At 32.6% G+C, this 26,805-nt stretch overlaps 3 protein-coding genes across 3 annotated transcripts; 2 read left to right on the top strand and 1 right to left on the bottom strand.

Moving 5' to 3' along the window:
* The first annotated feature begins 5,830 nt into the window (after positions 1 to 5,830).
* On the top strand, positions 5,831 to 18,178 carry LOC119644653 (alanine--glyoxylate aminotransferase 2-like). The gene is made up of 4 exons (XM_038044314.1): positions 5,831 to 6,085; positions 7,899 to 8,017; positions 16,546 to 16,780; positions 16,851 to 18,178. The coding sequence occupies exons 1-4, from the start codon at positions 5,997 to 5,999 to the stop codon at positions 17,893 to 17,895; spliced, it is 1,488 nt and encodes a 495-aa protein (XP_037900242.1). The 5' UTR covers positions 5,831 to 5,996; the 3' UTR covers positions 17,896 to 18,178.
* On the top strand, positions 12,552 to 14,307 carry LOC119644649 (catalase-like). The gene has a single exon (XM_038044301.1). It carries the CDS (start codon positions 12,650 to 12,652, stop codon positions 14,165 to 14,167), a length of 1,518 nt encoding a protein of 505 aa, XP_037900229.1. The 5' UTR covers positions 12,552 to 12,649; the 3' UTR covers positions 14,168 to 14,307.
* A 136-nt stretch (positions 18,179 to 18,314) lies between the features above and the next one.
* Positions 18,315 to 25,332, bottom strand: LOC119644644 (putative vitellogenin receptor). Its single transcript, XM_038044285.1, has 11 exons — positions 24,763 to 25,332; positions 24,395 to 24,633; positions 23,854 to 24,285; positions 23,137 to 23,784; positions 22,166 to 23,068; positions 21,958 to 22,102; positions 21,096 to 21,895; positions 20,766 to 21,029; positions 19,669 to 20,694; positions 18,524 to 19,590; positions 18,315 to 18,457 (listed from the first exon to the last, which is right to left on the bottom strand). Coding segments are annotated over exons 1-11 (5,652 nt in total). The 5' UTR covers positions 24,765 to 25,332; the 3' UTR covers positions 18,315 to 18,331.
* Positions 25,333 to 26,805: the final 1,473 nt, after the last annotated feature.

Here is a 26,805-nt window from a genome sequence, read left to right on the forward strand (position 1 = left end):
TTTCTCTTGTATCGCAACTTATGTCGGATACACTCGACTCTTCCAATTTATCCGGTAAAATTGATCATGATAATAAGTTCCTGAGAATGGCACGCAATCGATAAAATCATGTTGTTACCGACAATATTAATAGCAAGACTTTTTTCCCCCTGCACTTTTACGACTTCTTGAGAGAGGAGATAGCGGGTTCGAAAGATGCTTTTGATAAAAAATGTGAATAACTTACATGCATTATTGAACCGTATATCCACGATTTACATTAAGCAGGCGGAACCTGTTTATTTCATCCTATAGCGATGGCGTTTAATTAAATATAATCAAAATTCAAACTTAAATTTTGTATATTTTTAATCATCGAGATAAAGATAAAAATTTCATACCATCCAGAAATCCAAATGCAGGTTGGATTCAAATGAAATTTTTCGATGATTGCGAACAAGTGTCCATATCATTGAATCTTTTATAGCTGAAAGGTCCAAGTAAGAAAAGGCATGATAAGCTTAAAACTGTTACGCTGGTCAGTGTTCATCTAAAAATGTAGCGTGAATATACTCTCAGTTGATCATTTAATATTGTCACAATTAATTGATGAAAAAGTATTTCAGATGATGGGTATCCAGGATTCGTCTAAAGGCGAATATAGCGTTTTTGACTTGTTATATTATACATATATAATATGTATATATATGCATATAACGTATATATAAATACATAGTATATATGTATATATATATATATATAATATAATTATATACATATAATATAATTTTAAATTGTATCCTCTTTGGTTAATTTATAATGATTTTAATATTATTATTCACATACACATTAAATAACATAAGATATATTTACTTATATATATTTATGTGTGTATCACTTATACATATTTATATTATAAATATTATATGAATATACAAATAAAATATATATAAATAAATTATTGTGTATATATAGATATATACATATATATATATATATAAATATATATATATATATATATATATATATATGTATGTATGTATATATGTATATATACATGCATATGACAAATTATTCTTTTTTTACCTAAAATGAATTTGTGTCATTGTCATGACTTTTGATTGATCAAGGAAAGCTTTTAAATATAAGATTCTTTATAGATTTAAAATTATTATTACTTTACAGGGATTAAACTAATATCGATAACATTCCGCTGGTAAACCTTTAAATATAAACACATACATACATATATACATACATACATACATACATACATACATGTTATACATATTGTCTTGATCATTCTATTTCAAATTTGTTCGATGCAGCGATTGCAAATTGCAATAAGAATTTGTTATATTTGTTACGGTCCGTTAAAGATCTCAGACAAATTTGTTCTCTTTGTGTGCTAATTCTTTCACTTTCACATATTTACTAAATTTTGAAAAAAAAAAACCTTTAATTATTTCCATTTCCATAACACGATCAAGTTTCCTTTTTAGATTACATCGCGTGTTCTTTGTAAAAAGACTATATTTCGGTTATAAATATATGGTATAATCATCGTTAACAAATATCCCATTTTCAATAGTATTTATTAATTAATCTTTGAAAGTTAAAGAATTTACAAAACTAAAAATCGCATTACATCCTTTCCCTTACTTACTTACTTACTTATTTACTTATATAGGACGTTTTGGCAGTTGTAATCTGAACCCTTTGATGCCCAATAATTACCCAATTTTCAATATTTAAAAAAATCGAAATCATCGATTTTTTGTCAAAAAGCCTGACTAAGCCTGCACGGGCTTTGAAAATTCACTTGCAATGATATGAAAAAATTTGAGAGAATTTAGTGACCCCTCTCAGCAAAAAAGAAAAAAAAAAACAAAGAAAAACGGGCAAGTACATAAACGTTTATATGCTTTGCAGCATCTTTCAATCAGAATGCTATGCGTTACATATATTTTCCAAAGTTGAAAAGGCGATGACTTATCTGTTGAAAAGCAAATCGATAGAAGAGATAGAGTGCGTACCTATTAAACGCAAAACGTCAACATATTTCTTACGAAAAGAAATTCTGATCACCTAACTGATCTTGCTATTGCGCCATTATGCCTGTAGTTCAGAAGAAAAAAATTTCCGATTTACAATTCACTGATCTAGAATCGTATTCCGAGTTCTCCTGGATCCTAAGTTAAATATTGTTTATTTTATTTATTTATCTTTTCCTTTTTTTTTTTTTTTTTGTTTAAATTACTTTTATTTCTGAATTCATACCGAAGAGAGAAAATATGTTAATTTCTAGTGAAGGGATTTACGTTATTCTTTGTCATCATTGGAATGAAAACTATATATAAAAAACATTGAAAATGAAAAATAAAAAAAAAGCGAACTAAAAGAAAATCAAAAGGTGTGACATAATTAATTTTAAAAAAGAATTTGTCATATACATAATTTATATATACCAAAATATAATTAATTTATATATAAGAAAATCTGAAACTGAATAGATTTTGAAAAGTATTAAGAAAACAAAAAAAAAAGAAAAAAAAACAAAAAAAACAACAACAAAGGAAAAATTCAATAAGGAAAATCCTTAATAAAAAAAAAAAAAAAACCAAAAAACCACTTGAAAGGAATTGTTTTACTCTATTTACTCTAGGGGAGTATAAAGGTACATGTAGGAATATACTATAATGAAAGTTTGCGGGATAAAAAAATTTATATAGAACAAGGAAAACAAGGAAAAACAGTATATAGGGCCACGGCCCACTACTGAATAACCTACACCACCCTACAGTGATTCATATATCGATTTTTCAAAATAAAACGTTATATGGGAATTGATCGAAAAAGTGGTCCAAAGTGAACCCAAATTATTTTCAACAGCGTTTGTGCGTGGGCCGAAACATTTCAGTGTATCAAATTTCATTAAAATATCTTAAAATCGCCGTTCGCTAGGCGGGAATACAAGAAAACAAGAGGGACACACGGACAGACACGCACAGATATTGATTCTGAATCGGTGTAGGGTTTACCTCAAATCCTTCTGGGCATTGTATATACCCGCGCAAAAACTACATATATCTTAATACCACAAGTGGCGTAAGGTATAAAAATAAATAACAAGACGAAAATAAATCATGAATAAGTCTAACGTAGACGCATGCAGATAGCTCATCGAAATTATCGCAAATGTAATATGTTATAATGGGAATTACAAGCACTTTTAACAGTGAAGGTAGGGTGACAAAGCTGACAGTTATCTAAGGTATGGGAGAGTGCTGGAGTGCATTAATTTCTATAATACAATAATTGATGGTTAATATTGATCAAGGTCTCGCTATAATTATCGGTATAAATTACGCTCGCCTCTAAGCCAGTCTTTTAATAAGATGTTCAATATACCTAGTGAGCCAATTCAAGGAAGCTATTAACGGTTGATTCGGTCAAGCTAATTGGGTAACTTAAAATCTTGCATTTCACGTGAAAGTGACATGTAGGATGCAACACTGGAGACTGCGTGATATATGACGTAAGCTTTCTTAGCAGAATTCATTCTGTTAAAAAGAATTTTGAAACCAAGTTTCAAAAAAACATTGCAATCATTATTGATTCATATATTTTTATATAATTAATAGCCCTACAAAGAAATTCTTTACATTGAAATTTTTCATTTCATAAAATGTACCTGTTGCATTCAATTCCCCCGAAATATCAGGTATAAATGGTTTTACGTTTGCTGTGTGCACGAAAGTCATTGCCTACAATATGTGTTTTTCTGATTTTACATGGATTGCATTGAGAAAAAGCAAAGCAGGTAAAGTTTTCGAAGATGATTAAGTTGGCGTCGAGTAAAAATACAGGTAGCTATGAATTAGTTAGATAGTGGTATGCGTGATTTTGGGTAATAAATTTTGGTCTTGTAAACAACGAAAATTCCTTGTACATTTGTCTGTCTCCATAAAAAGCAACGCAGGAAGTGTTCGTCAACCTGGGCTAGGGACTGATGCCGTTTTGCGGCCTATTCTTCAGATCTGTCTCCATTAGATTACCACTTGTTAAGATCGATGAGGTCAAATTTAGCGGGTCAGCGATTTGCAGAAGTAAAAAAAAGTTTCTACAACGAGGGTATCTCTAAGCTGCCCGATAAATGGCAAAAGATCGTACGGTCACAGGCGATTCGTGGGTCGTCAAATTTTATAGAAGGCTTTTCGAGAAATTTGTAATTTTCCCTCTTTTTCCTGGCGCCTACGTACATAAACTTCTAGAGATTTTGATAGATAGATCGCTTTAATAAAATCTCTGCGCCAAATTCAAAAACACATAAAAACTTGAGAGACTCACAACACGCCCACATTTACTGAAACAGCAAATATAAAATATCGTGTATATTACGAAAAACTATAAGATTTTTAGTCTGCACATTTAACTTTGCGGTGTTGCCAACCTATAATATTATTATATTACATATTTGAAATATATATCACGTATGAATTTTTATTTACAAGCTATAAAGGCTGCTCGTGACTATTAAAAAACTTCGGCCCTAGCTGAGTATGGCTTCTTTCTTATTTCATTTAGCAGGAGAGAAAATATATTTACGCTTGGATATTCTAATGAAAATTTCAACGTCATAACCGTTTGAACTGAAAGATAGGTAGAGAGTTGATGAAAATTTTCCTTTATTCACGATTCACAGGTATTTAAAGAATTTTATTCACTCCTTAAGCAGGGTGTAAGAGAGGTGACATCTCTATCAATTTATAGTCGGTAATTAGTTAATTATACCCTAAATAGCTTGTGCGTATGCATGTGTATATTCATTCGTGCATTCAAAAGGACTTGAGCAGGATATAGTTTTTATTTTAATAATATAATCAGAACTAAGTATATCTAAATGTGTGTTCTGCAAATCGCAATTTCCGGGATATTGTGATAAAATTCGGTATACCTTTAAAGATGAATTGCGTGGAACCATTTTTAGGATTGCTACCCTTATCAAATTTTATCGTAAAGCATTTCTTACATCGCAAAACAAAAATGTCAACTTTTTACTGTCTCCCGATGAAAATCGGTAAAAATCGATCGGCGTTCGATCAATTTTTGAACCAATTCGTACATAAACTCTCTTTCAATGGCAACAGCATTAAATTTTTAATCTAATAACATGATTTGACATAACTTTTTTTGTAAGGCTTTTAACGAACGAAAATTAAGACTTAATGATAAGGTATAATTTTCTTGTATTTTAAGGCGCGAAAATAAATAATGAAATCTTATGCAAGAATCGATGTGTGGTATTTAAAGGTCGGCCATGCCTGCCTATAGGGTTTCCTTCTGTGCGCATATGAAAATGTTACGGCGAAATTATTACTAGTTTACCTGCGCGCATACCTGTTGTCATACGCGTCTATCGTAGGCATATAATGGTCTATGAGGTAAAAAGAAAGTCAGTGCGTAATATTTTTCACATTACTGTATAAATATTGTTGCGAGAATAAATGAGAATGAGGAGAGATGGCTAGGCAAGAGGAAATATTAAATTATTTAGACAAAACAAAACGAAGCATGTATTCTAGGAGACAGAGGAAAATGAGTAAAGCGCTAATTTACTAATACACCTCATATAATAACATAACATAAGTGTATATATTTAATACTTAAGCTGCGCTAAGTTAGCCTACGAGAGCAATAATATTTGTTCAATTATTTTGTTATTGCAATCGTACCGATTATAAAAGTCTACTGCTTGGTGATGTATTCTGTCATTTGACAAACGTCTTTCTAATCTTTCTAAACGCTCGTCGTAACTAAAATAGGAAAGTAAATCTTAGTACTCTTTGTTGCTTGTTCGCGGTGGGTTTAGAATTTAGTTGCTTAGGATTATCGGTAGTCATAGTATCTCGTTCATACAAGTAATAAATATTCTTGTTAAAGAAAAATAAAAGAATCCTTTTTTTGTTTTTTTTTTTTTTTTTTTTGAGAGAAACTATTGAGTTAAAATATTAAAAATGCCTTTTCAACGCGAACAACTTGAATCGGTGGTTAATGAGAAATTGTGTAAAACCGAAACAATTAAACTGAGGAATAAATATATCGGGTAAGTTCAAAATTTGTAAAAAAAATATTTTAATTTTTATGTGAATTATTTTATTAGTTTTTTTTTTTTTTTTTTTTTTTAATTGATAAACAATATATAATAAAACAATTATTTTATTAAGTTTGCTTTAATATATATATGTATATGTAAAAATTAAAAAAAAAAAAAAAACTATTTAGAAAAAAATAAAAACAAAAGTAATAAAAAAAAATATATATTAATCTTTAGAACTTTTATTGCTACACATGATGACGTCCTTTTCAATGCATTTCTCTTTTCTTTTGACCTTTCTTATTTTCTTTGTCAAGGTCATGTGTATATATGTTCATAAGTATATTTGTTTACGTAGTATAGTTTAGTTTTTAGTGCCTCACGTGTTAGTTAGTGCTTTTTTTCTGCTGGTGATGGTGGTGGTTGTTCTACAATTTAAGTTCATTGGCTCGTTGCTGTTTGTATCTGCGCGTACCGTATAAACATTTCAATCTTTAATAATAATGCATACGATTAAAAGGAATTGTTTTAATGCCTAATAATAAGATAAAAGAGCGTGCGATTTTGCTAAGATGCGTTTCTTGCTTGAAATTTCTTTATTTTTATTTTTTAAATACATTTATGTTATATATATTGTTATGTAATAAGTTGGTTTTAAAACAAATAATAATGATAATGATAACAAATCTTATTACTTTAAATAACATTATCGTGGGATGTTTATACTCCAGGAAACGTGAAACATTCTCTTGATTCATTAATTTATCCTAGTTTTGTATACATGTTTGTTTATTTATTTATTTATTTTTGATATGTGACTACATTAAATAATATTGGAAAAAAAAATTTGATTCTTCATTTGATTTAATTAGTAGATAGTTATTGATATATTTTGTGTCAACATTTTTCTTCTTAACCATTATTACTTTCGATTAGAATCATTTTAGTCAAGTGCGTCCACATCTCTATTAGGCAATGGGTTTCTGAAATTCCTCAAAAATTAAAATAAAATAAACTATCGGTAAATTTATTTCATTTAGACTTGTCGCAGTTTGCGCCTAGGAACACCACCTTTTTATATTTAAAAGCTGAAAAAACATAAGAAAACAAAAAAAATTGAAAAACTTATTTTCAATAAATCCAACCTTGTGGCAGATAACTATTTCAAGTGCAACGCGATCATTTATCATCGCAATTGCTTCGCAAATTCGTTCACAGGATTTTAATAAATTAATAATTTTTCGTTATTTTGTTTTATGTATATGCCCAAGTAATTGCGCTTGCAAGGAATTAAAAGTTTTTCTATTGGGGGATTGATGTGACGATCATGTACGAAATTGGTTACCTAATTTGTAACTTCACAAAAAATATACATACATATATGCCGAGGTCTTTAATAGTTTAGTACTTAAGAGCTTTAGCTTATTTGGAAAAAAAAAATACATATATATATATATATATATATTGGTGTATGGAATACGTGTAGATTGACTTTGCGTATAAAACGAACTAATGATTCTATAGACCTGATTTCTTAATAACTGATTATATTATTCGAGCAATGAAATTAAAAATAAGCTCTTTTTTTACACTGAGATTACACAATAGTGTAATGAGTGTGAAAACTAAAAATAATATCGCGTAAAAGAAATTAATTACCATATTTTTAATTCGTCTTAATGAATGAAGTTAGTTAGTACCCAAGTAAGTTACATTAAATTTAAATTTATTCGTTATCGTTAGATACATATATTATTATTAATTTTATTAATTATTAATAAATTTTATTTAATTTTATTTTATTTTATTACCTATAATTTAGACAAGCTTGTCAATTGTTTTATCGTTCGGATCCTTTAAAAATTGTACGCGGTCAAGGTCAATACATGTATGATGAACAAGGTACACGTTATTTGGATTGCATTAATAATGTAGCGCATGGTGAGTTTGAAATTATAAAATTAAATTTTACATTTAAGCTAAACTATTTCATATTGAAAATGCTATCAAGGAGGAAAGCAAATTATATTCATTTTAAATTTAAAATTTGTTTTTTTGTGCTCCTTTTACGAAACATTTACTAAGGAAAACATTGTCTTAGAGTCGCAATATAATCAGAAAATTGATTGAAAATCATTGAAGATATTTATTTATTTATTTTTTTTTTTGTGAATGCTTGACTCGCTTACAACCAGATACAATTAAAAAATAAATAAAAAAATAAAATATTTATACGCATTTTTTTTTTTTTTTTTTTATTATTTTAATTTTACTGATATGCAATGGCATTCGGCTCTGGTTATTAAAAACAAATACATAAATTAATTTTAGCTGATAAATATCATAAACGAATTTCAAATTTGCGCTAACAATGATCCATTTTATCTATCTTCCGGCTTAGAATCGATTCTCCACAAGAATATCTTGATTACCCTAATTAAATGACTGGAAAAATATCGTGAAAAATTGCAAATTTTGATTTATTTTCATTTACACAACATACTGTAGACATTATCACCTATCATTTGCCTAAATGGCTATTAGTGACTTATCAAAGTAACTGATAAATATTCAAAGTAGGTGACAGCAACGAATTGTTGAACAATGCATAGTGAGGGAATCGAGAGGTTACCTAAATCGTTTCAATAGTAAGGTAAACATGTAATTAAATTCTACCGTTGTTAACACTAACAGTAAATGTATGTTAAATAAATATAATTTCTTAAAAAGTCGTAGACAATCTTAGTAAACATTTACTCATAATTCAAAGGTATTTTTACTAAAAATCAGATTAATTTAATTTCAATTTTTTTATATTTTTTTTATTGTGAATGTAACGCAGTGAAGTGTAGTATTACATATGTTGCTAAGCATATAAACAAATAATAGGGTATAGTATTTTGTTTAATAACAACTGATATAATATCAGATAGGAAAACATATTTGAGACTTATTTTTAAGCATACAATACAAGCAGCACAATTTCATTTATAATGTTACATAGGTCTGTGTGAAGAGATTGTTTAAAATATTCTTGAAAAATGTGAAACTCGAAGTTGTTAAAATGTTAAAAGTGAAACTAAAGTTTCGAATGATATCAAATCCGATTGACCTATTGCCATATAGACAGTTAACAATAATTTTGTTGCAACGACAACTATCGACGTTTTTTGCTGTATTGCATTTGTCTCCTCGAACGAGCGATGATCTAAAAACCAATCATTATGTAATTGACGAAAACTGCCCAAAATGTGATGGACGATTATTGAAAATTTAAACTATGAAAATTTTGATATTACAATCTAATATCAGGTGGGTTGGGTTGAATAGAATTTTCCAAAAAAAAAAAAAAAACTTGAATCTTTATTTTAGGCACGCGTCTTCTAAATTGCGAGTGAAAAACATTACTATTAAAAAAAATCAATTAAACGGATCATCAGTTTAAAGTGACTTTTTAATTTTATTAAGACATAATATAGAAACACAAAAAAAAAAAAAAATATAAATAAATTATATATAACGCAATAATAGGGTAAGACGAAAAAAATACATTCTCTAATTAACTTGTTTTTTTTTTTTTTTTTTCTTGGGGAAATTCAAGTGATAGTTTACTTTAATTAATTAAATGAAAAAAAAAAAAAAAAAAAAAAAAAAAAAAAAAAAACAACAAAAACTTGTAGAGATTTATTTTATGGTAATGCGCCGATAAGATGTTTGTAGTCCTTTGTTCAAATACATACAATCGTGAATAATAATGAGATTTTGTTTTAGTGCCAACTGGTACATAATCCGTTTGGCTTACAGAATTCAGCGGCTATTCAATGCAAAGTTTTGCTTTTTTTTTTGTTCAAGCAATTATCACACGCATATAAAATCTAGTAATAAGTGATTGCATCTCGTGAACTACACGTGATTGTTGTTTATTTGTTTTTAAAATTTCCATATGTTGATGTTTATTTACATTAAGCGACTGATAGCGTTAAAATCAGTAAATCTTCGTAATAAATTCTAATCACGACATAGGAATTGTAAAAAGTTTTGTTGCTGCTTATACGTTGTACCACTTGTGATGGAGGATATATTAAGTTTGTGCGGATGTATGTGTACAATTTAAAAGCACTTAAAATAGACTCATGTTTCATTATATCAAATGATTTCAATGAATCATTTATTTGAGTCAATTTAAACTTGGCGGTCTGTCCTGCTGTCTGGCGGTGTTCAACTTACATGTCGCAAATCTCTGGCCCAAGCACGAAAGCTATTGGGAATGCATTGGATTGGAGTTAAATTGTGGCCGCTCGTCATATTACGCCGTACCCTGAGAGGCCCCTTTCCCACCACTTAAATGCTTCCACGAAAAATATGCCTCTTTATGGAAATATAGAATTGTATTTGACAAAGTGATTTAGCGGTATAGGCTTATTTAAGTGTCGATCTAGTTAAACTATAATGTTTTTATTTGCGTTACCTATGTACATATATACATCAAAATATGTATATAGAAAATGTATTATAATATTAAAGGGACAGATCGCGACAGTTAATACAATTTTAATCATATTTATTTTCAACATGGGTGTGTGCTTCAAAAAATCTTTTTATAGATTTAATGTGTTGCAGACAGGAAGCATTTTGAATATGAAAAGCGAGAAACACAGTTTTAGATGAAGACGCGATTTAAAATTTTAACAATTTTTTTAATCATGCGTTGACATGCCTTTAATAGGAAATTAAAAACCAATATTGGAATCGATCGGTATAATAAAAAGTGAGTCAATTGTAAGCCCTTCTCCGTATTATATACGACCGCACCAACTCAATATACTCACCTTGTACTACAAGTGATATAGGGTACAATTGTACATTAAACGTCTTGAGCTAAATTTTTGATATTCATCATTTCAAACCAATATATATGGATTATGAAACGTATTGCCAGTCGTGGATATGTCCTATGGTCGAAAAGCAATTTTCTTTACTCCGATTCAGATAATGAGTTTAGTCTAACGAGAAAGGCCAACGCAGCTTAGAAGATGTACAATTTTTGGAACTCTTGATGTATTTTTATAGTCATTATATGAACATAGTATGATTATTATTATATATAGTATATATATATATAGTATATATATATTTCGAAGGTGGATATAAAAATATGTTCGAAAACAGAAATACCGTTTTTAGGTTGCGTAATTATCCAGCAGTTTCTAAAACATATTGAAAAAAAGCAAAAAAACCCTATAGTAGGGTAGGTAGCCCACACTCCACTCCAGGCTCCACACCACCTTCTTTCTGAATCGATTTGGCTTTGTCCGTCCTTCTGTCGTTTTTTGCTTAGTCTCAAAGGTTGCAATTCTATGAGATATTTTGATGACATTTGGTATATTGATACGTTTTTGCCCAAGGACGAACTCTATTGAAAATAGTTTGGATCGGACCATTTTCTCGACCACTCCCCATATAATATTTTATTTTGAAAATTCGTTATATGCAACAAAAAATATTCCGGTTTTCAAAATTTCGTGACAAAAATCGCTGACTAATAATATATAAGTATACTAAATTGGTGTCCGAAATTTGTATCGGATGAGGTAATGTTTTCAACCCTCTACCATATAAACATCCCTATGAAAATGAATTTTTAAAAAATCAAAAGGCCGAAATTCCAACACTTCATGATGCATATTGGTTTTTATATGTATAATATAAGTTGACGTTTAGCCACCCACAGCTCACGCTTAGAGTATCCTCCAATATGAGGGCTTTCATGACAGCTAAGTCTTTACATAAAAATAATGTGAAATTGTTAGTATGTTATCGAGAAACAGAAATAGATGACTGTATTTAGACGAAGTGGTATAGTATACCTAATGGTCCGCTTTAACCGATTACAATGGTCTTATTCCTTCGTGGAATCGAAACTTCAAATCTTCAGCTTTTTAACGGATTTTCGTTTAGCATCCCATTCTCTAGATATCATTTTTAATAACGTGGTTTTTCCGTCATGCAACGACAATCGATTGAAATGCGTATTAGAATGAAAAACTTCACGTACACCTGCACACCATGGCATGGTTGACAGGACTTTTCATCATACTATGCTTGTCGGGACCCGAAGATTTCAACACATCTAAATTTGCCGTGCTTGTATGCGCATTACGATGAAAGTATCTATTATAGTATACCATATGCCAAGTTTCAGACTTGTACTCCAATATATTTGATTTAGTAAATTGTAATAATGTATGGATTAACCTCTCCGCAAATTTTTAGGGCATATGGAACGAAGAAGATTTTATTGAAATCATATAAATTGCATAATTCGGATGATCATAAGTAATATGCATGGAATTATTTCATTTATAAATTTTTTGATTTTTTTTTCTTATATACTGTCGAACACGATTTAATTATTTTTACTTTGAAAATTTGAGATTCAATTAAATAAAAATGTTGATCGAAGTAGACCGAATATTGATTTTGTCATTTAGAGCGAAAAAATTTATTCGAAAAATATTTGAAAAATTCATTTTGAGAGAAGACATCGTGAAGAAAACACCATTAAAAGTCAAAATGATGCGCGACACTGCTGCAAATCAATTGCATGATTTTAAAAATAATGCTTTAAAAAAAACTGAATCGATTACTACATCTTCTGGTAATCCGGTTGGCATTCAAGATGCATCAATGACTGTTGGACCGAGGGGCCCGATACTTTTACAGGATACACATTTTTTGAATAAATTGCAAACTTTTCATACTGAACGCATACCTGAGCGCGTGGCATATGCCAAAGGTTGTGGAGGATTTGGCTACTTTGAGGTAACCCATGATATCTCTAAGTATTGTGCTGCTAGTTTGTTTTCAGAGGTAAAGAGGCGTACACCGATAGCTGTACGTTTTTCGACATTCAGCGGCGAGAGCGGCTCGAACGAAACCGTTCGTGATTCCAAAGGATTTGCTGTCAAATTTTATACCGAAGATGGCATTTTTGACATAGTAGGACAAAATTGTCCGGTATTTTCTATTCGTGATCCCCTTCTGTTTCCCAGTCTAGTTCACGTAGTGAAGCGTAATCCACAAACTCATCTACGAGATGCGGACATGTATTGGGATTTTATGTCGCAATGCCCCGAAACAATTCACTATATGTGTATGATCTTCGGCGACCGCGGCATACCGGATGGTTATCGCCATATGAATGGATATAGTGTGCATGCTTATAAGTTGGTGAACGATAAAACTGAAGGAGTCTTTGCGAAATTTCACTTTCGTACTGATCAGGGCGTACAAAATCTGGACGATGAACGTGCATTGTGTCTTGCTTGTCGAGATCCGGATTACTGTACTCGTGATTTATTCAATTCGATTAGAAATGGGAACTATCCTAGCTGGACTTTGTATGTACAATTGTTGACTCAGCAGCAGGCTAAGAATCTTAATTTTGATGCTTTTGATCCTACCAAAATATGGCCTTACACGGAGGCTCCTCTAATACCTGTCGGTAAAATTATACTTGACCGTAACCCCGCAAACTACTTTGCTGAAATCGAACAGATGGCGTTTAGCCCTGCTAATATGGTACCCGGTATCGAGGCGTCGCCAGATAAAATATTGCAGGGTCGATTATTTGCTTACGGCGATTCTCAACGCTATCGTTTGGGTACTAATTATTTACAGATACCGGTTAATTGCCCCTTCCGTGTACCCGTTAAAAATTTTCAACGCGACGGGCAAATGACTGTTACTGATAATCAGGGTGGAGCACCGAATTACTATCCAAATACATATTCCGGTCCAGAACCTTGTTTACGTGCACGCACGTTAAGCACTTGTTGCCCAATCTCTGGTGATATTTATCGCCATAGCGCTTCTGCTGCCGAGGATAATTTTAGTCAAGCTACTGATTTCTGGGTTCTCGTATTGGATGATTGTGCACGTAAACGTCTCGTTCAGAGTTTGGCAACTAATCTATCTAAAGCTAGTCAGGTTGTCCAAGAGCGTGTTGCTCGTCTTTTTACTATGGTTCATGCCGATTTCGGCCGCTTATTAACCGAAGCTCTAAATACAGAGAATTTCGAGTATTGTTGAAATAAATCCCCGAGTCCATAATGGTTTGAATGATTGTTTATGCTGATCTTACTTCTTGTTGCTGTGGCTGTTGTTGATTTTTGACAATATTTTTAAATATGATTTCATCTTATTCAAATTATCCAAATATTATATATCAATTCATTTCACATAATCCCTATATTATATAATTAATTTATTAACGATACATTTTTAATAAATATTTTTCCTTTGTTTTTCATTTAATTTCTGGTTTCTTTTGAGGGGGAAATGTTTATAATAGTGAGGTTAGCTCGACATCGTTTATATCGCTTTTCAAGCAATGTGTCGCTCATGGATGCAATGTTAACAATATTACGCAATTCCATGGTACACACTCATATATATATTACGTTCGAAAAATTCATAAATACTAACTAGCATGAAAGCAGCTACCATTAGAGATTTGATTATCACTTATAACCCAATTTTATGAAAGTTTCTTTCGAATACATTAATCCGATTGCTCTTTTTTTGTGCTTTGCGTTAAAATATATTGTGCGCCAATCCATACTTATTTACTTATTATATATTTAACGCATACATACGAATTTTATAAATACGGTGCCTGAAAAGCATTGAAGTGCATGAATGTCCAGATGTTTACATAAACAGAATGTAAACATATATTTGAGGTTACGTTATCACGAGTACATTTCCACACGAGACATGAGTTGTTCACATGCTTCCCTCTCATACTGATAGTTAATGAGTGCACAAAGTATTTTCAATTGTAGCACGCGATTTTATTGACAATGTTCTACCTATATATACGTAAGCGAATGAACATGAGTAGTAGGGGTAAAGCATATAATATATATAGATATTTATGAATGCACATTGATGTCGGAGTCAATGTTATCAATAGCTAACAACAGTGAAAAAAAGACAAACAAGCAAACAATTTTCATTAAACACGTGCTGTAGAAACATGCGTTATGTACCCTAGGGCAACAGACAATTATACACAAATAGAGAAAACATTTCTGTTATCTGTTATGGAAAGTTTTTGAGCTGTATTCTCCACCCATCATACGGGGCATATTAAGTTTGTGAGAACATTGTAATGAATCGTAATATGAAACTGAGCCTTTATTCCATGCATTCCTAACAGAACAGAATTTCTAAGTTTTTCCTTTCTTTTTTTGTACCCATCACCCAAGTATAAGACATATGTTAATTTTGTCAGAACATTTGCACCGCTCAGAAGGCAGTTTCAGAGATCCCACAAAGTACATATATTCGTGATCAGTAGTAGTAAATTCCGATTTGATTTAAGCATGTCCGTCTGACCGCCTATGTAATGTATGTTGTAAATATTCTCCTGATCGCAAACGAGAAGCTATCGATTTTAAATGTGTTAGAAACATTGGAAGTTCTGTGTAGGGCGATACGCCTACAGTAAGCCGTAAAAATCGAGACCACCTCTCGAATACAAAATTAATTTTTGCTCATTACTTGTAAATTACAGCAGAAAAATGTACGAAAATTTAAGAGCATATTGTATGGCTGATGCTCCAATACTTGCACAAAAATGGGAAATATTGGTCACGCCAAAGCAATTATTATTTCGTTGTAAGGCGCAGAAGCAAGCGTCAAAAACCCCCTAAAGCGAATAAGTTTTTGGCAATCCTTTTGTCCGTCCATCAATCAAAGTATGAAAATTCAGTTCTATTCCTTTTTCTTTAAGTCTTTTTCAGAATAATAGTGGGTGGGTATAAAACATACGCTTACGACTGAAAGACGGGAAGCATCCTAGCATATTCTAGATTCTTGTGCGCCATCTGGATTTTCACTGTGGAAAGGGCATCTTTAACTAGGTACTACCCTTATTAAAAGATAACCTTACATTTACTTTATAATTTCAATTAAAAAATTTATTCATCGCCACAAGGCACTTATTACAATATAAATTTATTCGAAAGCTTTTTAAGAGTGCAAAAGGTTGTCGAACATCAGCTCGCCCTCTATAAACTAAAGATTCGAACTGAATGTGAATATAAAAATTTTTTATTTTAGCATTTTTCACAGCTTTTAACTAAACTATTCGGTAGGATCGTCCGATGTCAGTAAAAATATGAAAATTATTCTTGGAGTTATTTGTGTTACGTTATCATATGTGCTCTGAGAGTATATTGTATTAAATCTACTTAAATATATATATATATATATGTACACATATACACACATAAACTTTATTTTTGAAATTCAATGATCGAACAATTTTTTGGAAGAAATATTACAATATTTATTCTCTGTTGGTAGATCAGTTTTATTTGGAAATTTGTTATTATTATGTCTTCGTTAAGGTTATGTTACGGACACATATTAACAACGTTCGATTATCATTTTTCTTGTAGTTGGACATTGCCACCCGAAAGTGGTTACGGCTGGATCATTACAAATGGCAACAATTTCAACTAATAATCGTTTCTTGCACGATGAGTTAGTACAATGCGCCAAAACGTTGACCAGCAAATTACCGACACCGTTATCAGTATGTTTCTTCGTCAATTCTGGTTCGGAAGCTAATGATTTAGCTTTGCGTTTAGCTCGTAATTATACTAAACGCCAAGATGTGATTACTTTGGATCAGTAAGTAAATAAAACTTTTATTTTTCTATTTTTGACTTAGAAGCAATTTTTCTTTGTTCATTGATTGCAGCGCTTATCATGGTCATTTAACTTCTGTTATGGAAATATCACCGTACAAATTTAATCAACCTGGCGGTGATCCTAAGCCAGATTACGTGCATGTGGCACCTTGTCCCGATGTCTATGGCGGTTTATATAAAGATAAGGATTATCAATGTTCAGATATGGCTGAGATTTACAGTACACCAATTAGGGATTTGTGTGAACGTTTAAAATTGCAAAGCAAAGGTGTCGCTGCTTTCATAGCCGAATCTTTGCAAAGTTGTGGCGGACAAATAATACCACCTACCGGCTATTTCAAGAAAGTGTTTGAAGCTGTACGCTCCGCGGGTGGTCTGTGCATAATGGATGAAGTTCAGGTGGGTTTTGGCCGTGTGGGTAGCCATTACTGGGGATTTCAATTGCAAGATGTAGTACCTGATATTGTAACTGTCGCCAAGCCTATGGGTAATGGTCATCCCGTTGGCGCTGTAGTAACTACAACCGAAATAGCTAACGCTTTTTATAATACCGGTGTATCATATTTTAATACATATGGCGGCAATCCAGTATCATGTGCAATTGCTAATGCGGTGATGCGAGTTATTGATGAAGAATGCTTGCAGGAGAATGCTCGCTTGGTCGGCGATTATTTGCTTAAGCAATGTCGCGACCTTAAATATGAATTTGATGTTTTAGGTGATGTGCGTGGCGTGGGTCTCTTCATTGGCATAGAATTGGTGAAGCAACGTGACTCAAGGGATCCTGCCACGAAATATGCGCACTGGATAGTAAATCGTATGAAGGAAATGCACAAAATTCTGGTATCTTCAGATGGCCCCAATGATAATGTTATTAAACTGAAGCCGCCGATGTGTTTCAGTCAAGAGAATGCTGATGAGTTTATATTAGCTTTCCGGGAATGTCTTTCTCTGCTATCAAAACAACGTGAAGGTGATACTCTACCTTCTAGCAATGCAGCTGCAATTACAACTACAACTAGCAGCTCAATGGAATTGTTATCAAATAAAAAGCAAATATTCGAACGTCGGGATCATCTAATTAAATCTGTTTAAGCTGTTTTTTGTGTTTTTTATTTTTTATTTTTTATTTTTTATTTTATTTTATGCATATTTATAAATTTTTAATCATAAACCTTTCATCTCGTTCTTAGTTCTAGCATCTAGAATTTATTAATTATTTTGTATTTAGATTAGTGTTAAGTGTTTTGTTTCGTTTTTCAATAACATTAAGTTAATGCGACGAGCGATTTGTAAATATATTAAAATCCATGCTAAAGTAACGCGCACATTGAACAATTAAAAATATTGAAATTAAATTCGTGATTTGCTCAGTGTATCTGATTTTGAAAATCATATATTTATCCAATTAGAAAGTACTGAACCAGCCACCACCATAAATGGTAATTTATATTTAATAATTTTACAACAATTAAAACAAAGAACAACATTGCAACATAATGGGAATATAATGTAGTGTGAATTTTCGTATTTAGGATATAAGTTGGGCACTTGGTTCATCCCCCCCGTATTCATCTATATTGATATCTTCGATCACAATTTTTGGTATAAGCGTTGGCTTTGACACGATTGCGTCTCGTATTTCACAGGATACAGGCTAAGTAATCACAAAACTTATCTAAAAATCTCCTTAATACATAAATTAAAAATATTCATTTTATACCTTAACGGCTTCCAATTGAATTTGTCGGTCTTCGCCGGCAATTGGATTGGCAAGGATTGTCTGCTTTCGCCAGTCAACGTGTATATCTTCACATTTCTTATCCAATGTTTCAGATATGGTCGCGCAGCAATTCTTATTCACCTTTTCGGTTAAATTGTTATTTAATTTCTCACGATTTGAAAAATACACACTCAAAGGATTGTGAAAATGCAGGTTACCTATAACATTACTCGATTCCTTATTTCTATATCGGCAGTATAAACATCCTATTCCGATAAATAAAATAATTATTCCAAGAATGCTTATGGACGCCGCGATACCATTTGATTCGACATTTGTCGTCGGCGCTACTTCCAATAAGCTCCCGGACGTTACATGATTAAATGAATCGCATTTTTTTGTTTCACTGACAATGGAATCATCGCACATGCACACATAATTGTGCTCAGATTGAACGCACATACCACGGCATTCCGCTATAGTGCAAGGATTACGTTTCATTGGTTGTCGTGAGATGCCGTCTATTAAAATGTTCGCAGCATTTAATACATTTAAATCGAAAGTCCTGCAGTGGTGGTGAACGCCAAATAGTTGGCAACGAACTGCCTCCTTCGATCCTAAATTAACAATAAAAGCTTCATTTTCGTACCAACTCATACCAGAAGGTCTTGTAATTGCTGTTGTTTTCTCCATAATAGTAATGGGTTTACTGGAGAGTTTTGTTACCGCATAGCTTATAAATTGCAAGCTTCTCTGATGACGATCTATTAAGTATAGGATTCGTTTATAAGGATCACAAGCCAAAGCAGTAATAAAGCCATTTTCTTTGGTTAGTATATAATGCCGTTTAGCTCCATCTAAATTGCTTGTGGCTATGCGTGACTTATGCTCGCCAGAGCCTTGGCTTTCCAAGACAGCAAAAAATAGCTTCTTATTATAAGCGTCAACTGTAAGAGCTTTAATTATTTGATTCGGCATTGATTTGACAACTGTTCCGCACATTTTACTTTTAAAGGAACAGACTTTAATTTCATATACCTGATAAACGCTGATCACATAAACATTATCTATTCGATATCAAAAAGTTCCACATATATTACTTATAATGACCAATGTGATATTATAGAATATGATACCATACTAACCTGTAATCCAATCTACAGCTACCTTACTGGGCTGGTTTACTAGCAAACCCATAATAATTTTTCCATTGGTTACATTCACTTGGTAGAGGATATGTTCAGAGTCTGTACTGAAGTAACCATTACGGGTTCTGCTGTTTACATCAAAACTTTTAATTTTTGAATCATTTGCACTCCAGACGATCTTTAACGTAATTGGCATTTCCGTCCTGCTGCGCACTTCATTATAGGTGGCGAATAAAATACTGTTTTCCCTTTCGATCGATTTGCATGTGGTTTTATCTGTGCTCAACATAAATTCAGGGTAACAAGAACAGCGATATGAACCACTGATATTTTCGCAAATTTGACCACAAGGAACCATTTCTTCACATTCATTAATATCAGTACAGGAGCGCTGATCAGCTTCCAGCCTGTAACCTTTGTAGCAAGAGCATACCGCACCAATCGGCGTAGGGTTGCATTTATTTTCACACACTAATCCCTTACCATTCTTAAGTGAAAGACAGGCCGTATTACATAAAGGACCTTCATCCGCTCCCGTTTCGCAATCTTGAATACCATCGCATACTCGCATTAGATCCACGCAGAATCCATTTTTACAATTATACATGTTAGGGCCACACATATGTTCATGCGAAAATTGGTTGCTTTTGTCGTGAATGCAATTTTCTTCATCCGAACCATCTTCACAGTCCCGATCACTATCACATACAAATTCTCTTCGTATGCACTTTTGGCTCGATTTACATTGAAATTCATATAAGTTGCAGGTGTCATCGCAATTTAGTTCATCTTCTCCTCTTGGACACTCAGCGATGTTATTGCATTTGGCCGAAAGTTCCAAACACATGGTTTTATTACTAGGACATACAAATTTATCGAAACACGAGTCTTCATTTCCTTCAGTTTTGCAATTCATTTCGTCCGATTCATCACTGCAATCGCTGTTACCATCGCAAACTAAACGCTTATCAATGCATTGACCCAAAAAACATTTGTGCATTTCAGGGGGACAGTCGCGCACGGCTTTAAATAATGAAAACATATAATAATAACGATAAGTTATTACAATTTTGTTACAGATTTTGCGAGCCTACCACATTTTTCGTGTTCATCGGAGGCATCGGCACAATCAATTTTACCGTCACACTCCCAACTTTTGCCGATACAAGTGCCGCTGGTGCATTGAAACATATTTTTATTGCAATCAGGCTTTGAAACAAGCGTAGAACCCGTTAGTGTACAGCGAATTTCATCAGAATTATCACCGCAATCGTTAAAACCATCACATAAAACGCTAAAATCTACACAGTGGCCGTTATTGCACTTGTGCTGATGGAAATGACAGTAGTGTGATTTATCTAAAATATCGAAAATAATTTCAAAGTGAAAAAATAACGGATTTAAAACTGCAAAGGCAAACTAACCAAATTTATCGCAATGCTCCTCGTCTGACCCGTCGTAACAATGTTTAATGTGATCGCAACGTTTCTTCGCTTCTATACATTGTTCACCAGTATGACAGCGGAACTCTTCCATCGTGCACAATATTTTCGTGTGGTTTTTCTTTTTTTCATTGCAGAGCGTTTCGTCGGAACCGTCTGGGCAGTGTGCACGCCCGTCGCATATTTGCGTTTCCATTAGACATTCTCCGGAAGTACAACGAAATTCGCAATTCACAGATTCAATGCAGGTGCGATTGTTAGCGTTCAGAAATACCATGCCGGCAGGACATAAGCAACTTCCCTTACTTTTTGTAAAGGTTACGCACACATGCGAACAACCATCGTTCCAATGTTGGCACGGATGATCAACAACACTGGGCGCTTGCCTTCCGAGAACGAGCATATTAGGAGATAGCGCGCGTGTACTAGGCATAAAGTCGTTAATATTAATGTCGAAATGTTTCAGGTATGCCATATTGCCTTTATGAGTCCAGTATATAGTGTTCGAACCAAGTTCGGACCAGATTAAATCACTACCGACTATACTTATAGAATATGGGCGATGTAAATGTTTTCGAAACGACAACACATCGATCTGCCTATAATTAGTAAAAAAAATTTCACCTCTATTACTTTCTGCCCAGTAAAGCGTATGTGTTGCCATGTCGGCTACAAATTTTATTTCTTCAGCGTTTATGTCTCTTTCGAACACATGCGTAGACTGACGATGATTACTCAGTGATCTTGCGATGATATGATTCTTAAGAGCTACGAACATTACGCTGAATTAAAAGAAAATTTAGCTAAAGCGTGTCTTTTTTGAATCTAACTAACGCTCACTTACCCGTTTTCTGGTACGATGACAAAACCGATAGGCACTTCTAGGCCTGCGTAAAAAGAAACAACAGCTCTGTAACCGGTTTGCAAAGATATTACTTCAATTACATGTCTCTCGGCATCCGACCAATATAAATTATGAGCAAAATGATCTAACATTTAATAAAAATGTAATAGAATAAACACTTCCCCGATTAAATAGAAGTTCAGCTTACCAAATGCTAAATCGGTAACATTTCCCAAATTCTTCTTGACCCATATTTTCATCGCGTGTACTTTCATATCATATTCACTGATCACATGCTGCAGATTATCAGCTATAAAAATTGTATTATTTACGGTATTATACGCTATTTGATGTATAAAGAAATGAATATTATATGTTGCTGTTATATTATGACCTCCAAATTTTGTGTGCTCTACTTCTAAGAGATGAGAACCGACGCCTATATAGAAACGATCGTTTTTCATATACTTTTTACAAAGCTTACGATCGTCGGCTAATTGCATGCCATCTGGGCAAGCACAAGATGATCTGTTATTTTCCGCTAAAAGGCAGAGATGTGAACACGAATTGTGTTCACAGGCATGCGAAGTTTTCACTTGTTTGGATGGATGATGTATGTAAACAGAATATATAGTGCGATCTTTAACTAAAATCCTATGATCTTTGCCCGTGAATTTGTTGCATAAATGTATACTCCTAGTAATCCAGTCTGACCAATAGAGACGATCTTCGTAGATCGCCAGACCGTATGGATGTTTCGGAATATCTTCCAAAATAGTACGGCGATCGGTGCCATCTGTTCGTATACAGTCAATGGTGGCAAATTTTGCATCAACCCAGTATACGCGATCGTTATGCATATCGAGGGTTACGCCATTTGGCCAGTAAATGCTCTGATTAACTAAAGGCATGATATTACTACCATCCATAGAAGCACGCATTATACTGGGTCTGTAACCCCAATCCGACCAGAACATTTGACCTTTTTGCGGCCAAACGGCTAACGCACGAGGTTGATGTACCTCTTTAGTTACTAAAGCGGTGCAAAAATGTCCATCTTGCGAGCAGACAGCTATATGATGTTTGAAATTATCGGAAAAGTATATATTTCCTAGAAAATGAAAAAGTCGTAGGGCATTCTTAATAAGATGTTAAAATAATTGAAATTTCCAAACTAACCAGTTAACCAGTCAATTGCTAGATCTTCGGGTGCTTCCAAACCTGAAGTAAGTAAAACCACTTGTTCTGAACCATTCGCGTTAGCTTTCACTATGCTTTCGTCTCCAGTATGAATATTGGTCCAATACACGTACTTTCCGTCGTAAGTAACTCCTATTACTTTAGTAAGATTCGTAGCTATTGTATATAAACGTCGAGAGTGCAAATTTATGCCCATCACTGCCACCTGTGTAGTATAAATAAGTATAGGTTTTTCCTCCATCCGAGCTTTACAAGTAAATTTGTCTGCCTGTAGTAAGTAACCATTATCGCAAAAACATTCAAATTTTCCCGGAAAATTTCGACATTTTTGACTGCATATACCAAATGTCTCTTCGCATTCATTAATATCAACGCATACTGACTGAGCTGACGTAGAGTAACGAAATCCTTGAGGACATACGCACTTAACACCGTACTGTGGTAGCATATGGCATTTAGAAGCTGGTGGACATGACGAATTGCTGCAATTTTTTGCTGCTAGGCATTGTGATGATTCGTCTGATCCATCGGGGCAATCGCTTAAACCATTACACGCCTTTTGCAAGGGCAAACAAGTAACATTGTCACTGCATAGGAATGTCCCTGCTTCAGGCAAGCAACTTTGGGCTTCAAATATAGTTCAAAATTTAACATTGTTTGGCGAAATTCTTCACTTTTGTTTTTTAACTTCTTTACCTTTACTGCAATTTCTTTCGTCGCTACCATCTCCACAATCATCAACGCCATCGCATATCCATTTTGAGCTTTCTAAGCAATGTTTATTATCGCAAAAGTATGTTTGGCATTGATTTTGAGATTCCAAGCAGCCTAAGGATTCGTCGGAATTGTCAAAACAATCCGATTTACCATCGCACATAAAGCTTGACGGAATACAGGATTTGTCTGTTTTACAGGTAAACTCAGATTGTGTGCAATTGCGTTGCATAGAATGCCCATAACCAATATGAAATTCGCTAGTGCTGGCATTGCTCGAGTGAGAGGAACAATTCAATTCATCTTCACCTTTAGGACAATTTTCATAGCCATTACATAATAGTTCGGCCGACACACAAAGGCCATGAGCATCAGAACATTGATACCAATGTGGAGATTTGCAACTTTTTATACCTTCATTCGGGATGATTATTAAAAAAAAAAAATAAAATTATTTGTGAGGTTATGTTTTACATTTTTGTTTTTTTTTTTTTTTTTTTTTTTTTTTTTTGAACTCAAATACCACAATCTACTTCATCCGAGCCATCCGAACAGTCCATTATACCATTGCATATACTAGCTCCTAATACACAATTGCCATTTTTGCACTGAAACCGATGCGGCTCACAGTGATTAACACTTTCGGTTTTCCCAAAAAATAATGGCGTTAGAATTAATGGAAATATGTGTAGAAAAATGTGGAAAGAGTGCCTCCATTTTGCTTTCTTATTCATAAGATTGAACGGTAAACTAACATTAGACCTATAAACGCAATAAAAATAATGTTTAAAAAGAGTTTTTTTTTTTTTGCTTTTATGAAAACCTTTGATTTGATTTTTAATATATTTTTTAGAAAATAAATTATATATAATTATATATGTAAGCACTTACATAGTTATTAAATTATATATAATTTACACACAAGTTTTATATACCAAATGACAAAATTGATATCTGTACAATTGTTTGAAACGGCAAAGCTATTAATATTGATGCTGGTTGTGATACTGTTTCTGATTTTTTGACTCTTATGAGAAATTAATCAAATTATGAAAGTTTCTCCTAACTGTTATTCTAACATAAATGCAAGTGAAAAGTTTATACACTCGCTTCAATTTCTATACCCTACACCACGTCTGGTACGAGACTATATTGACTTTGTGCAGTTATGTATAAGACATAGAAGAAGAAGAAGAAGAAGTCACTTTCTGAATTGATTTAATCTTGTCTGCCCCTCTTATTTTCTAGAGTTTAACCTACAGGTCGCAATTTTTGGAGATATTCTGATAAAATTTAGTACACGAATATGTTTTGGCTCAACGACGAAATCTATTTAAGTTGTTTTAGATTCAATTTATTGAGCGCTTCCCATATTACGCCTCATTTTGGAAAGTCATTATATAGAATAACTAACTGTACGGTGGAATATTTGATTTTGATAATATTTTGATAATAAATTGATGATGACCTGTGGATCCATTATATCGTTTGTACTTGTTTCTTATGTTCGCGAAGGCTGGGGTACCTAGAAATGCATCTGAAATAATTTCATCAGAATGGATTGCAATCAAACACTTGCAACGCTTACTTCACAAATCGGCGAAAGTTTTTATGAAATTTTATTTATATATATTTTTGTTGTGTATAAAATATGCATAATATACATATATCTTTAAAAAAATAAAACAATAAATCTTCTCCTACCTACACTTACCGTAAAATAATGTCAACGACTATCTTGCATTTTATTGCGTTTCTCTCTCTTTTAGATGAACACAAAAAAAAAAAAAAAAAAAAGGAACCGTAAGCTAGCTGTTTATACTTAGAGGCGAATCTTGATACCTAATTTAAATAACTTTTGTTTATATTAAATCCTTAGATCATCTCATTATTTATTATACTTCGGCGATATCCGATATTTAGATAATTGGTTGTTATACTCCGCACCACCAATGGTGCTTTTTTTTAAGTGAAATCGATAGTAATGACATAGACACATTGGTCAAATGCAAATGAACATTCCGATGCCCTTTTTATAGAATGAATTGTCAAGATCATCTAAATACGATTTAGTTGGTGTGTGGTACTATCGGCATACAATCTTCGAGCATGGGGGTAGGGCGAGAATCTATCGTTACCTGTGAGTTCAAACCTTAAATGTACGATTTTTTGTTTTGAATTTTAAAAAAACTTTTCTTATAGAAATGTATTCGTAATTTACGTAAAAAATATTTTAAAAAATGCATGTATATGTATATATACATTGTAGGATGTTTGATAGAACGGGACAAATTAATTCATATATATATATTCAATCGTTTAAGTATCAGGCGAATTCAAAGATAAACAGACTATTACTCCAATTTCATAATTAATATTTCAAAGCAGATACAGGAGGTTTAAATATTTCGCACTCTCTATTCAATTGAAGATTACAATAATTAAATTTACAAAATTTACAAATTTCGTGATAATTTTTGCTGGAAATATTTTGTGTTTATAGGCGCATTATATGTATTTTTATTGTTCTAGAATTTATTGTGGATATTAACAGCGAAAAACTAATAATCGTGCAAATTGAAACGAAAGCACGTCTGGCGAGCACTTAGAGGGAATTAAGAATTCGAATAACTTTAAACAACAAGAAATAAATATATGTAGTGTAACAGTAAAAGTAATACAATTAGGAATATTTTTAAAACAGAAGCGCATTCGTACATTGCGTATATTTAGTATGCTCTGCAATCTATCAAATCATCCAGGCTGTATTGTGTGAGGAGCCTCATCTTTTTTAAGTTATATGGTGCGTTCCGTAAAATGTATTGTAGACTTATGCAAGCATTTTAACTTCTTTAGTATAAAAATGATATAAAATAATTACAGTGAAAATAATTATAAAATAATTACAATGAATAAATTAAAAATTATCGGGTC

This window comes from Glossina fuscipes, unplaced genomic scaffold, assembly GCF_014805625.2.
Source record: "Glossina fuscipes isolate IAEA_lab_2018 unplaced genomic scaffold, Yale_Gfus_2 0, whole genome shotgun sequence".
Taxonomy (NCBI): Eukaryota; Metazoa; Arthropoda; class Insecta; order Diptera; family Glossinidae; genus Glossina; species Glossina fuscipes.

Bases quoted from the DNA above. Each gene is read 5' to 3' on its own strand.
- LOC119644653 (XM_038044314.1), top strand. From the start codon at position 5,997: ATGCCTTTTCAACGCGAACAACTTGAATCGGTGGTTAATGAGAAATTG. The intron at 8,018-16,545 runs GTGAGTTTGAAA...TTTTTCTTGTAG, and splicing joins CATTAATAATGTAGCGCATG to TTGGACATTGCCACCCGAAA. The intron at 16,781-16,850 runs GTAAGTAAATAA...CATTGATTGCAG, and splicing joins GATGTGATTACTTTGGATCA to CGCTTATCATGGTCATTTAA.
- LOC119644649 (XM_038044301.1), top strand. From the start codon at position 12,650: ATGATGCGCGACACTGCTGCAAATCAATTGCATGATTTTAAAAATAAT.
- LOC119644644 (XM_038044285.1), bottom strand. The intron at 22,103-22,165 runs GTAAGCTGAACT...ATTAAATGTTAG, and splicing joins TGTTACCGATTTAGCATTTG to ATCATTTTGCTCATAATTTA. The intron at 20,695-20,765 runs GTAGGCTCGCAA...CATTATTTAAAG, and splicing joins CGATGAACACGAAAAATGTG to CCGTGCGCGACTGTCCCCCT.